General features: G+C 47.0%; 1 protein-coding gene across 3 annotated transcripts in view; it reads right to left on the bottom strand.

Annotated features, from left to right (window-relative positions):
* The window catches only part of ANKS6 (ankyrin repeat and sterile alpha motif domain containing 6), a gene marked incomplete at its 5' end in the record, with an annotated part of 43129 nt that overhangs the window by 17174 nt on the left and 12080 nt on the right, over positions 1-13875 (bottom strand). For all 3 annotated transcript variants that reach the window (XM_081151359.1, XM_081151358.1, XM_081151360.1), the window contains 7 exons: positions 3317-3486; positions 5378-5531; positions 6677-6880; positions 9904-9953; positions 10701-10899; positions 12220-12368; positions 12826-12932. In XM_081151359.1, coding sequence (XP_081007485.1) covers positions 3317-3486; positions 5378-5531; positions 6677-6880; positions 9904-9953; positions 10701-10899; positions 12220-12368; positions 12826-12932 — 1033 coding nt within the window. The remainder of the gene's footprint in view (positions 1-3316; positions 3487-5377; positions 5532-6676; positions 6881-9903; positions 9954-10700; positions 10900-12219; positions 12369-12825; positions 12933-13875) is intronic.

Raw genomic sequence — 13875 nt, 5'->3', positions numbered from 1 at the left:
CTTTGACTGTGTCAAGTCTACTGAGGAGCCCATCAAAGGCATTCCTCATCTCTGTTACATGTTTTTGATTTCTAGCATTTCCACTTGACTTTCTTATAGTTTCCATCTCTCTGCTGAAATACTCATATGATTTTGCATGTTGTTCAAATTTTCCATTAGAGCCTTTAACATAATGATAGTTTTTTTAAAATTCTGTTAGATAATTCTAACACCTGAGTTATAGCTAAGTGAGAGTCTTCTGATTGCTTTTTTTCTTGGGAGTGTAGTTTTTCATATATCTTGTGATTTTTGCTAAAAATTGAACATCTTAAAAGTACAATAGCAGAAACTAAGATTTTTATGCCTGGAAATGGGCACACCTCTCCTTCTAAGCCACTTCTAACTAACTACATCCCAGAGTATAAAAAGAAGTCCCTTTCTTAACTTTTAAAAGACTGTATCAATTAGTTGTCTATATTATTAATAAATTCTGCCTTCTTCTTTTTCTATAAAGATATTCAATAATAAAGGTCCTAATTAAGCAAGAATTAGTATCTCTATAAAACAGATCTACCCCAGCCAAAAGCAAAGAAGCATGATACTCTGGACTTGTGGCAATATTACTGGGAAGAGGGCAGATAAATGTAAGATTTGGGGTGCTCTGAAATATCTGAACTATTTCTATGTCCTCAGTGCAGGAGATTAATTGTATTAATGACCTCATCTCCACTCCTCCCTGGGTCCATACCCTTTGTTACATAATTCTTTATGTTCTCCTGCATAGGGTGTACTTGATTGTTTTTCAAATCATGGCTTTAGCCATTGCCACCAGAAATGTCCAAGCCTGTGGACACACATGGCCCAGTTGTCCTGGTTAATTCAGCCAATAGCCAGACATGCAAGTGATCCCTCCAGACCAGAACTGCCTAGTTAAGTCCAGAGTACACCGTCAACCCACATTCATAAGCTAAAGAAATGCTTTTTGTTTTAAACCATTGAGACTTAAGGTAGGAACAGAAAGTTGATATACACAGTGGGACTTTAGGCTTTCAGAGATCTGGGAAGTATAGAAAAATGCTATGAACCCCCCATTCTATGCCTCCTAAGGCTCACTTCATGCTGATTCACAAACAAACTAGAAGCCATGCCTTGTGAATATTCCATTATTACAGTAGAGCTTGTTTTAAGCAAAGTACAAAAACCAGATTCAGGAGGCTCATATTGTGAATACTAATTTCTAATTCTTCCTGAGGGAGTCTTTGAAAAGCACTTCATGTCTCCACTTTGCTGCTGGAGCCATTGACAGAAAGCCCACTCCTAGTGTCCTTTGATTTAGGCCAGTGGTTTCTAAGAGCTCTGAGCTGGGCTGGCTGTAACACTCTCTGGGGAAAAAACAGATTCCCCAGACCCTGTCTTGAGAGTTTCATTCAGTTATGCTAGGTGGAACCCAGAAACCTGAAGGTTACAGCATATTATTATGTTAAGAACATCAGGTGATCACTGAACTGGATCATTTCCCCAGTTTATTGTTTCCTGATTGCATGTTTTAACACAATTTCCTTTCATCAGAATACATATGCAGATAGATGATATATGATAGATGTGTTCAAGTGAGATAATAGTTAATATAATTTATAACTTAGATGTCTACCTACTTCTAACAGCAATTAAAGGAAGTTAATAATATCTAACACATCTAATGAGATCATCAACTAGAAACAGGAAATTTTAGGCAACAAAGGACAACTATATCAAAGCCCAGGCTAGCAAATTTACTTTAATGAGTAGCTCTGAGTTTCCTAGCAGCAAAGACAAAAAGAGTAATACAGTAAGTATATAATTCTTACTCTTTGAGGAAAGAAAACGTATCTGGGTATCAGTAGACATTTTTTTCCTAGAGCCAAATTCTAAAAGGAACTTAATTACATAGATCCTATTATACAAGTAATTTTCCATATAATGGAAAATATGCTTATAATGCATAGGGACAGAGAAACTTTTTCTGGAGCCATTTTGTAAAAGGAACCTAATTATGCAGGTCCAATTGTAAAAGGGACTTTGAATAACAAAAAGAATTGTGGAACCAACAGTGGTTGGGCAGGAAATAAAGACTATTTCTCATTCATCCATTAAAACATCAATCTCTGGAGGCACTGCTGGGCAAAGGTCCAAGAGTGTGGCTCTCAGGTGATCTAACTTTAAACTTAAGATCTAAAAAATATGTTAAAGAATGGGGCTGTGCCTAGATTTGGGATCCTCTCAGATGAGGAAATGGGCTTCATTGCACCACTGAGGGGAGGGGCACACAGAGGGCCACCTGGGGGAGGAGCCAGTTCACTCATGACTAGGAACCCACACTCTGGGGGCTCCCTCCATTAATCAACCCAAGAAGAGGGGCTCAGGAGATGGAGGGGGCATTGTAAAGACAATGAAAGCCTTCCCATTCCAGAGAACCATTTAAGGTTTCTCATCCACTGCAAACTCCATAGATACAAACAGTATGGTGATGCTTTTGGGTTGCATCATTGAAGGAATGGTATCAAATCAGGGAGTTGAGGCCCTGGCTCTTTCCTGCTAGCCAACCTTCTTTCAGCCCCTCCCATTGCCACCCTGGCCTCTGGAGTGCTGGGAATGCTATCCCCTCGCCCCGGAACAGTCTCACACCCTGCTCCTTCCATCTGACTCCTCATCTTTCAGGTCCCCATTTAGATGTCACTGATGCCCTGAAGCCCAGTAGGGCATCCTCCCTTTTCCAGGACAGCCCCTACCACACTGATGTGAGACTGCTGGTGTCATAGTGATACCCTGAGAGTGGTCACAAAGCCCCAACTCACTGCTGGATCTTCACTGTTAGCAGTGCCAGGCACAGAGCAGAAGCTCCAAAAATGCATACAATGAACGAATAGGGTAGTGCTAAAAATGTCAATACAGCAGACATACAGGTTCACCAGGGGCCGGGCCAGGCCCCATCCTAAATGCTAAAGTGTGGGGCTGATATTTGAACCCTGGCAGTATGCTCCTGAATCCACACTCTGAACCCTTTTGCTTTAATCAATGAACAAACATGTGCAATGTGAGGCTGCAAGAGACACCTGCTGGTGCCCTAGAGATCAGGAGAGAGGTGACCATGTGTGCAGGGGACTGACGGCACAGGGTATGATCTCAGTGAGTGCCCACAGGATCCAGCTCTTCTCAGAAAACCTAGGAGCAGCTGCTGTAAGGGGCCTGTCTTTAGTCCTGTTCCAGGACTGTGTCACCAACCATGTTCCCCAGCATGTGGGCTATGTTAGGACAGAATCTATGAGTGTAACAGAAGAGACAGAAACAACGTAAGTACCTTGCCACTGAGACCACCACCACCTGCAGGGGAGACCAGTTGCTCAGAAGGGCTGGACCCAGGTGCTGGTCCAACAGGACTTGACCGATGGCTGGGCTTCTGTTCAGTTAGTCCAGCTGCTTTTTTCCTCTGGGCAGCGATCTGGGACAGGACACTGTCTATGCTGCCTCCTGAGGAAAGAGAAATGGGAATGACTGCCATGGGTCCAGAGGACTGCAACACAGGTGCAGTGAACTTCCTGTGCTGACCTGGATGAGCCAGAGCTACATTTCCCAGAACCCTACCCCATGTGATTCTGGGTCAGTGCTGACCCCGTGATGACTCGCCTGAGAGCCAGAAGTGGCTGGGATGCAGTGGCCATCATGTGAGGAAGGCATCACAGTAAGTGCGGTGAAAGATGCAGTGCTGGCAAGATCAGCTCATCCTCGCTTTTCCCCTGCATCACGGCCAGCTCAGCCAGCCTCCATCAGGCACAGATGCGCCTGCCTGCCCTGCCCTGAATTCCCACTGCAGCCCCTGTGCAGCGCCTTCCACCTGTCCAGCCACACCAGAGCTCCTCCCTTGACCTGTCTCCTCACTTTGACCTTTACGTCCCCAGCTCTAACTTCCTCATTCCATAACACGTGGAGATGTCAGCTTCCCTGACTGAACCCTGATTGCCTCATTCCGTGTCTGTTTCCTCAAATCTACTGGCAACCCTGAACTATTATGAAAGAAAAAGGAAAGTGAAAATGCCCAGGACCAGAAGAACACTGATAACTACCATTTCCAGGGCATTTACTATGTGCCGGCTACTGTGGTAAATATTTTACATGAATAGAGCCATTCTGGAAGGTAAAATCTATCAAAAGCCTTGAAAACAGGCAAACCCATTGACCCCACCACCCTGATTTGAGGGAACTTATGTTAAGCAAATCACTGACCAAGAATGCACATGTGGAGGCAGGAAGGCATTACTTAGTGTGGTATTATCTACAAGCGCAAAAATCCAGAACAGCCTCAGTGTTCAACAAGAGGGAACTGGTTATATAAAAGTGTGATACCTCATATGAATGGACTGTTCTTTGGTTATTAAAAAGATGCTGTAGATACAGATGCAGGGACATAAACAGGCGTTCACAGTACGGTGGTGTGTGCAAAGGGGAAAAGGGCTACAAAGCAGGCTATACTCTGAAGTCAGCCTGCCTGGGTTCAAGTCCTGCTCTGCCGCTTCACGGCTGAATGACCGTGGCCGTGTAATTCAGCTTTCCTGAGGCCCAGTTCCCTCATCTGTGAAATGGAGCAAATACCCTAGCAGGTTGCTGGGGGACTGAAAGAGATAATCCATTTAAAGGGTTTGACACTATGCCTGGCACATATTAAGTGCTCTATAAATTATTCTGCTTTCATAAATACAATATGCATAGAAGTACTTTGCAAAGACATATATCAAAGTGTTAATGATTATCTCTAGTGGGTGAGATTATACCTTTTATTATTGTTATTATTATCATTATCTTCTAGTTTATCTGATCTTAAAGGTTTTCTACATGACACATGCATTCCTTGTAATGGCATAAAGCAGGAGTGCCCTTCCTGCACAGCTGGCTTTGGTTAATCCTGGATATCCTTGGAAAGGATAAGAAAGTGTGCTGTAAGGTCAAAATAACTACGGGGCACTCCGGTTTGAGTCCTAATAATCACCAACTTGCTGTATATCCCTGAGCAAACCTCTTGCTCACTCTGATCTTCACTTTCCTCATCTGTTCAATGAAAAGGTTTTATCTTCAAGAATTTTAAACACCATGAAAACATCATGCATTTTCTAATTTCTTGTAAAATTTTTCAAGAAATTAAAGCATTATAGGCTTTATTTCCTCTGTCTCCATTCCTGCCCCCAAGAAAACGTGGAGAAGAAACCCAGAATTGTGAATTCACTGAAAAATCCCTTGGCCACATCAAGAAGACAAGGAGTGTGCAGTTATTTCTGGGACTGTCTGCAGAGTGAGCGCAGGGGGTGGTTCACACCCTCAGCCCCAAGGGATCTTCCCACCTCCCCGAGCGGGCTGCCCAGGTGCCCACCTGAGCGGTTATGCAGCTCCCCGCCGTGCCTACTCATGCCCCCTACCCCACTGGAGCCACCTGAGGAATGAGGCGAGTGGTTGAAGTTTCCAGAGTTGGCAGGAGAGGCTGGGCTTCTGGAGAGAGATGGAAATTTAACCGGCCTGACAGGAGTCTGCAAGTATAAGGTAGGTGTTAGGGTTAGGGCTTGCTGTTACTTCCTTTGGACACCCAGAATCTCTGTGGGGAGAGACCTGGAGTTCAGCTGGCCCATGGCAGCCAATGTCTGCATGTGCCCTGTACATCCTTGCTGACCCGTGCTCAGCCTGGTAGGAGGCCCCTAAGGGACGGGAGTTCACTTCTAGCTGCTAACAACCTGATCATTAGCTCAGGCTGAGCCCCCATGACATCAATACCCATGGGTCACCCCGCTTTCAGGATTACTCAACTCCTCCCACATGGCGGACCAAATGCAAACTTGCCATGCCCATTCTGAGCATCTCCGGGGGCCAGGCTCTTGGGCTCCCTGAAGAGATTTAATATGACAAAAGCTCAGGGAGGCAGCAGCAAGCACAGGGGTCAGCCCTATTTTATATCAGAGATGGAGGCCTTGAGTTTCTTCAATCGCTGAGAATAGAACAGCAGGTCAGGTCCAAAATCCTCATCTTTGGTTTGCCTATTTACTGCATCCACGGTGTAGATAGTCTACACACATGGAGATAACCTCCTACCTCAAGAGGGATACCTCGGTATGTTACAGAGACACCAAGGGCCACAAAGACAAAAATCACTGTGGTCCAGAGGATGGAAGTCACACTCCTTCTGAGTACAAGAAAATACCAGTAGTGCACACAGTTGCCTCCTGGTGTTTGCTCTTGGTCATGGACCTAGGATCTAAGCAACAATGTAGTGTGGAACTTGATTAAAAACCAAGAATGTGGTTGTTGGTCTCAGGCCTACCCCACCTGGGTGATCTTCAGAACATTACTTCCCCTCTCTGGGTCCCAGGGTCCTCATGTACTAAAGGGAAGGTTGAATTAGCTCAGGTCTTCAAACTGTTCCTTGGAGCCTCAGGGTTCCAGAGAGAGGACAATGAAGAGGGGCTCCTGCTTTCATTCCCTTTGCTCTGACACTGTAATCTGTAACATATTAAGTTCTTTATAGGATTTCATTAGACAAAAGGTGTCACTGATTTTAAAAAATAAAATAAAAAGCTTTAACCCCTCTGGATTAGTGGGTCTGAGGACCTTATGCTTGCAACACATCATGATTTCAAGGAGTGGTGAGTGATGGATCAAAGCCGTCAGATGGGCGACTTACAGTGTCTGTGCTCCCGCTACCCACGGGGTGACCCCTGCTGGCTCTCTGGGGCAGCACCGTCTTCATGGGGTCTGCCTTTCCACTGTGACATGTCCGGGACCGGTCCGAGCTCCACAGCTCAAAACTGGAAGGGGGTAAGAAAGGGGGGATGACTGCCTTCAGCTTGTCACTTGGGAGTCTGGTGAAGGGGGCTCCGTTTCGAAGCTGAAAAAGACAGACTGTGGGTTAGACAACGGCCCGAGATGGCTCTCAGCTCTGAGAGAAAGACTCCAGGTTTTTTCTGCTTCTCAGAGAATTGCACGGTCTACCCCTTGACTCAAGCCAAAAACCCACAATGGTGTCCTCAGCTCTCTTCCCAGTAACTGAGCAATACCCACATCTGCTCTGCTCTAGCTCCTGGCTTCTCCTGGATCCATCCACAGCAGCAAGATTAGAACCAGGACAGAAGGATGGAGAGCCGAGGTGAAGCCAAGTGATGCTGAGTGTGCTGTGAGGGGGACAGGGGAGCTGGGAGAGCAAGGGGAGGCTCCTTGCTGCAGGTAGACGGAATTCTGGAGGAGGGGCACCTGAGCCTAAAGGCCAATGCAAGCTGGCCCAGTGAGGACGCAGAAAAGGGCACTGCAGATGGAGGGAACAGAATGTGGAAAGACGTGGAGAGAAGCAGGACACATGCAGAACTGCAAGGAGACTTGTATGATCACAGCTAGGGGTTTCAGGACAAAGGGGCAGGAGATGAGGGAACTGGGAGGCATGGGCTAGTTCTCTGTGAGCCCAGCAAACACTCCCTTCCCCATCCCACCACACCCACCTACCCTCCAGCCACACCTCCCACTACTGACATTTTTAACTGTAACTGAATTTGAAATTTTGAAAATGTGATTTGGGGTCAGTATAAAATCCACACAATGAGGACTGGTGGACTGTCAAGGAAAAGCATTCACACAGTCCAAACTAACTTTAATTAAGGAAAGACAGTGAACTTCGTGCCAGATGGTGCTTTGCAGGGAAGGGCATCCCACAGCTAAACCTGCCTCCAAGCTGGGCATCTCCACAAGGATGGCTGCAAACGCCCACTCAGCAGGGCTCCCTGGCCAGCTTCCATCTGCCAAGGGGCAGGTGGGCACACTGCTGCCCCCTACAGGGCATGAAGAGGAGGGACAGTAGAGTTCCAAGGCAGAATGGGCATCCCCGGTTCCCACCAGGGCTGTTCGGAGCTTTTCTGAGAGTCTGTGAACAAGTGCTGCTCCCTCTGGACCTCAGCAATTTCATCCAGCAAATGGGGGGTTGCACTGGAAGATGACTAAGGAAACTCACAGCCGCAAACCCACCACAGATGGACATTTTCACTCCTTCAGGTGCGAGTCTAAATTGTTGCACATTTTCTGCAAGATAATGATGTTCACACCCAGGGATTCCATTTCTAGATATTTATCCTGAGGAAGTAATCAGGCTAGTGGGGGGAAATGAGGCATAAGGATATTCATCAGCACTGTTAAAACAACAAAAAACTAGAAACCACAAAGTCCAAAGGTCAGACTTCACTGTCACTCAGGCACACTCCCACGATGGAATGTGGTGTCACGCAGCCCTTAGATGCGATGCGGACAGTGAGTGTTCAGTGATGTAGAAAAAATGAAAACCTGTTAACAAATCAGGCTCAGCACAATATGGGGAAGATAACAGTGCCTACTCTGCACAGTTGTCAGGAGGTTAAATGAGTGAATGTATGTACAGTGCTGTGAATAGCAGCTGGTACTTAGTAAATGCTATGCTAAGTATCTGCTATTATTATATATAGCATTCTATCATATTCATAGATGCTAAAAATGATAGGACAAATGCTCAAATAATATATACCACAAAATGTCAATCATGAAGATATGTGTAATCAAGGGTGATTTTATTTTTCTTCTTTATATTTTACAGCATCTTCCAATGAAAGTTCTTATTGCTGTTTATCAAATCTCAGGTGGTACAAGCTCCCACAGTCAGTGTGTAGAGACACCGATTTACACTCATTGCATGGTGGATAGCAGACAGATCCAGGTCAAGACCCAGCACTGCTGGGCAGGTCCTGACAGCGCAGGACTTCTAAGGGAGCTCCTCACCTCCCTTCTCCTCTCCAACACTGCCCTCTCCTGGCCAGCCTCCAGATTAGGGTCTCAGAGCCTTATGGACTTGAGGCCCACCCCAACCAGGAGGCTCTCATTTCAGAGCAGAGGAACATGAAGCTCAGAGAGATACGATACATGTCTAAGGTCACAGAGCAGATAACAGAGGTCATTGTGAGCCAGGCACTATGCTAAGATCTTCCTGTGGATGATCTTATTTAAAAACCACAACCGTGAGAGAGAGCATTCCTAAGTCAGAGACTGCTAGCTCTCCCCCAGTATCCATCTTCCACCCCTCCTTAGTAGATACCCCTGATATTTAGCTGGGCACACAAAACCAGGAACAAAGATTTCATTTCCCAACCTTCTGTGCAGTGTGATGTGGCCATGTGACTAAATTCTGACCAATTTGATGTAAGCAGAAGTGATGTGTGAGTTTTCAGGAAAACTCTTGAAAGATACCTCGCATGTACCCATGGCCACCTCTTCTTTCCTGCTGGCTGGAATGAGGCAGTAATGCCCAGAGCTCTGGAAGCCACCTTAACTAAGAGGTGACCTTGGTAACAGAAGCCATGCCTAGGAGACCAACAGGTAGAGGAACCTAGGTCCCTAAGTCCATGCAACACTGTACCAGTCCTGAAATTCACTTACTTGGGAGAAATAAACTATCTTATTTATGCCACTGTTATTTGGGGACTTTCTATTACTTATAGCAGAACTCGATCCTGATATATCCCTGGATGAGGTAACTGAGGCCTCTCTCAGGCCGAAAAATCCTCTGTGAGTCCTCTGTCCCTGCCTCTCCACAACCAAATGTTCAATGTCGCCCATTAACTCCTATCCTTCAATGCCCTGTCCTCAGGACTGCGTCCCTGAGAATATGATCAAGGCTTACATCTGGCCACTAAGCACCAGCACAGCCTCACCTGTGTGGTTTTGGGCTAGCATCTGTTCTGACTCCTCAGTGCCAGAGCTGTACCCACTGTTATACATTGTAACAGCAACCCCATCTGTGACCACCACAAAGAAAAACAAATGTTCACATCCCTCCTTGTAAATCAATCAACTAATGATTGGTAGAGACCCGAAATGCTTTTAGAAAAGCCCCATACTCACCATGGTTGTCAATAACACATCTTCCTTTTCTCCTCTCGTGCTCCCGGGACCTGAGAGACAAATGCAAGTTTCCTGAAATGACCCCCCTTCATCAAGTTTGCGCATGAGAATGAGTGACCAGGTTGGCCTTCATCCTGGTAAACCAACTCTCCTGGGAGATTAAATATTTAATAATAATTGGTATTCAATATTTGAATAGAAGGAAAGCATTAAAAATGTATCTCAGAGTGTGTTTTCAGCTTTTCCATAAATCACTACTGTGCTGGGTCAGACAGTGGCACACCCAGTTCAATAGTCTGTCTCAAACAGTGGTGCCAACGGAGCTAGTCTGGGTATGGGAAGTCTGTTAGAAGGGACCTGATCTAAATAATTTCCCCATCAGTGCAGGAATCTCCTTCAGCACCCTAGCAAAGTCATCCAATCTATTGAATACCTCCAGTGTAGGGGAGCTCATTACCTATCCTCCCCACAAGTAACTTGTTCTATTTCAAAACACTTCCAGTGCCAGAGAACCATCACATTTGATAAGTGGGAAAATCACCTCAATGCCCTCAGGTCCCTCAGCAGGGTATGTAGAACAGGAAACCAGAGCTCTTGCCACTAGCTTCCCATTCTACCATGCTGACAGCACTTGTGTCCCTGCCTAAGTCTCTTCTTTGCCAGACCAGTCATTCTGCTCCACTGTCACATTCCAACACCATCTTACCTTTGACATCAGCCTAGGAGGTAGGACATAGGGCAGAGGATTTGGGTCTGACCATTCTGGAAATTCTACCACACTTGTAGCTTTTTCTTACCATTGTCTTTCATTGTGGGGGCCACATCAGGGAGCCCAGAGCGTCCTGTCTTGTCCTGGGGGGATGGCCGCATTGTGGAGTCCAGTGCTGGCTCTGGCTCATCACAGAAAGGCAACGGCTGGTTGCTGGACAGCCCACGGGGCAGAGTCTGCATCAGTTTGAGCTTCCGAAACCGATTGGACATTCGGTTCCACCAGGACTGCCAAGCAAATGCAGAGCAGAGGTCATGCACCAAGAACACCCAGCCCAGGGATAGTAACTACTTCACACTTGCTTCCCCTCCCCTCTCCTGGGCCCATGGCAGGCATTACCAATCAACTACAGACAGCATCCTTTCACACTAAACCCTAGTTCTCTAAATCCTTCCTGGCCCTGCCCTTAGGAGCCAGGCTGGAGGTGGCAGTGAACCCTAATTGCCACCCTTTATCTAGTCAATCTCCTCATTGTACAGACTGAGACCAAGATAGGGGTGCTCCTTGCTCAAAGTCTTATAGCGAGTCAAGAACAGAGAGATGGACACAGAGGCAACACCAAACAGCTTAGCATCTATCGTGGCATAACCTCTTCCCCCATCCCAGTGACAATGTGAGAGGTGTCAGGGGGTCCATACTAAGGCCTGGCCATCTGCCACTGTAGATGATGGATCCCCACCTAGAAAGAGGACACTTGCTATCTCTCAGGCTATGCTTACACCCCTATGACAGCTCAGAGGTTACCAGCACAGCCTAAAGGAAGGCTGAGAGTGCGTGACCTACAGAGATGACAGCGAGGGCAGGGACAAAGGGATCTATGCAAGCAGCCCTGTGAGGAAGAATCTGGGGCCTTGAGTGAACCACCACACAAAAGGAGTGCCAAGTCTGCAGGTCTGAGGAGGCATGAGAACCTCAAACAGAATGGTAGGGGTGGGGTGGGGGTAGGGGGGATAAGTTTGATTTCAAATAAGTAGAGCAGATGGGAAGGATGAGAAATTCAAAGAAAAATACCAGGCTTTCAGTCAGAAATAAGCAACTGGAGCGTGGTTTTGGTGTTTCTAGGAAGAAGCCAATGGTGGCCTGCGGACTGCAGGGAGATCCCAGAATGGCACAACCAGCAAATGTTCTGCACACTAAACCAGAGGCTGTACACAGATGGCCTGGGTGGGAGCAGAGGTGTTCACTTTGGCTAGCTCAGTACTACATCATGCAGAAATTTTTAAAATTCCCTACATTTATAAATTGAGTTTCCACATCAAAATCTGGATTTCTAGTTTATTCTGGGGGGAAAAAAGGGAGGTGGAGATCTGGCAACATGGACCCACATTCTTGTAAAGCAGCCACTTATGCCAGTAAGTGGTTGTGATCACCCCAGTTTTCCCCAGTCCCCACCATTCCCTACTGTAATCCCCATCTCACTTCCCACACCTGCCAGCTCATGCCCCCCACTCCAGCCTAAACCAGCCCTGGGTTAACAGGAAGTGGAAGGCATCCCCCACTCCATCTACCTGGCTCTCTGAAGCCCTTTAAGACAGGAAAAGGCAAACCTTAAGCCCGCCTTTGTCATCAGGCAGCACTGGGACGCTCCAGGGCTGTCGAACCTTTGAGTAGGGTGGGGGTGGCGGGTGGCTGGGCCGGCCTTTGTCTTTATTCACCTGCATGCAGACAGATGCCAGCAGTCGAACAAGTTCCGTGTCTATGGGCACAAAAGGCAGCGTTTTACCTGCAAAGATGTCTGTTGGGCTATGGGGACTGCGCCCAAGATGACCCCCGTCAGCCTTAGAACTCAACCCTGCAGCTCCAGAGTCTGTGCTATTCCAGGATCAAGGTGGCAAAAAGGCCAGCAGCACTGAACCCACTTAACCAGAAAGAAAAAAACAGAAGCTCTCTTCCCTCAGGAAGGCAGAGGTTTGCTGGCCTAACCTCCTCAAGACTCCCAGAGGCTGGTGCTGGGAGAGGCTTCAGGGACTGCTTGGTGCGAGCCCAGCCCTTGCTGGGAAGGAGCAACTTGCCTAAGGCTATGTGGTGAGCTCTTGGGGCTTGAGAATGGCTTCCCCCTTGAATAATAAAGTGCTTAAAACACAAGTGATTATCTAGATTCCCAGCCTGAGAAAGGTGAGCAGGTTCACAACCCTTTTCCTGAAACAACCCACCAGGATCACTCAGCAGCATCACTAGGTCAAAGGCCGTGTACCCATTTTTTGCTCGAAGAGTGACATCAGCCCCTTGGTTTAGCAGATATTTGACAATTTCCTTATTCCTAGAGAGGAAAGAAAGAGCCAGAGTTAGACCCACTGAGAGCGAAAGCATGGCTTTGCTCCTGAGCAACAAGACGTGCTGTTAACTCCGTGCCCATCTCTGAGTGTGTAAGAAGGGTGTGGAGAGCTGCACTCAGTCTCGCATGCCTCGTATCCTACCCCTTGGGCAGGTCAGACACGAATGTGATGGAAATCAAAGCCTCAGTGCTCCTTCCATTGACAAAATGAACACCAAGGGCTCTGCCCCAAAACCATTTGGCCGCCAAGACTACACGTAGGCCCGCTCCCCCCACCCAGATCAGGACCCCTGCACTGCGAAGCCTCCCACAGGCCAAGGTGTTTGAGGTGGAAGTCTGAGGCTTGTCAAATAAGAAAACAAACAACTTGGAGATGACTCAGGAAAATGCTATGATCACCTGAAATGGGGCACAGAAGGAGCCCCTAATATGGAATCAACCACTTGCAGCTGTAAGACTGTGTGCAGATCCCTGCCTTTCAGTCAGCTTCCCCCAGGAGGAAGTTGGGGGGGCAGGAGGAGGGTGCAACAGGATGACAGGTGAGAAGGGATTCCGGAGCACCAGCCAATGCTGCCCTTTGTCCAAAAGGAGGTTAGAACAAGTGTCACTATTGGATGCCTCTGAGAAATCAGTGGTGTAAATGGCCAGTGTTCATTTCCAATAGGGGCAACTTAAGGAGGCTGCTATATATCAACATGAAAACCCTAAACGAACCAACCACTCTACTCAAATCAACCTACGGAAACTTCTCTTTCTGCATAAAATATTTCTGCTGCATGGTTTTGCATGGCCACTGGTGAAGTTCAGTGATGAGGTCACAGGAAATCTGGACACAGAAGGGCAGAAATGCAAGAAAGAATGAGCCTGCACTTCTTTAATCTTTTTTGCATGCCTCAACCTCTTCACAGCCCTAGGGTTTATCTGTAGG

The sequence above is a fragment of the Miniopterus schreibersii genome (genome assembly GCF_964146895.1).
Source record: "Miniopterus schreibersii genome assembly, chromosome: 11".
NCBI lineage: Eukaryota > Metazoa > Chordata > Mammalia > Chiroptera > Miniopteridae > Miniopterus > Miniopterus schreibersii.
This window is presented reverse-complemented; position numbering and strand designations above follow the sequence as displayed.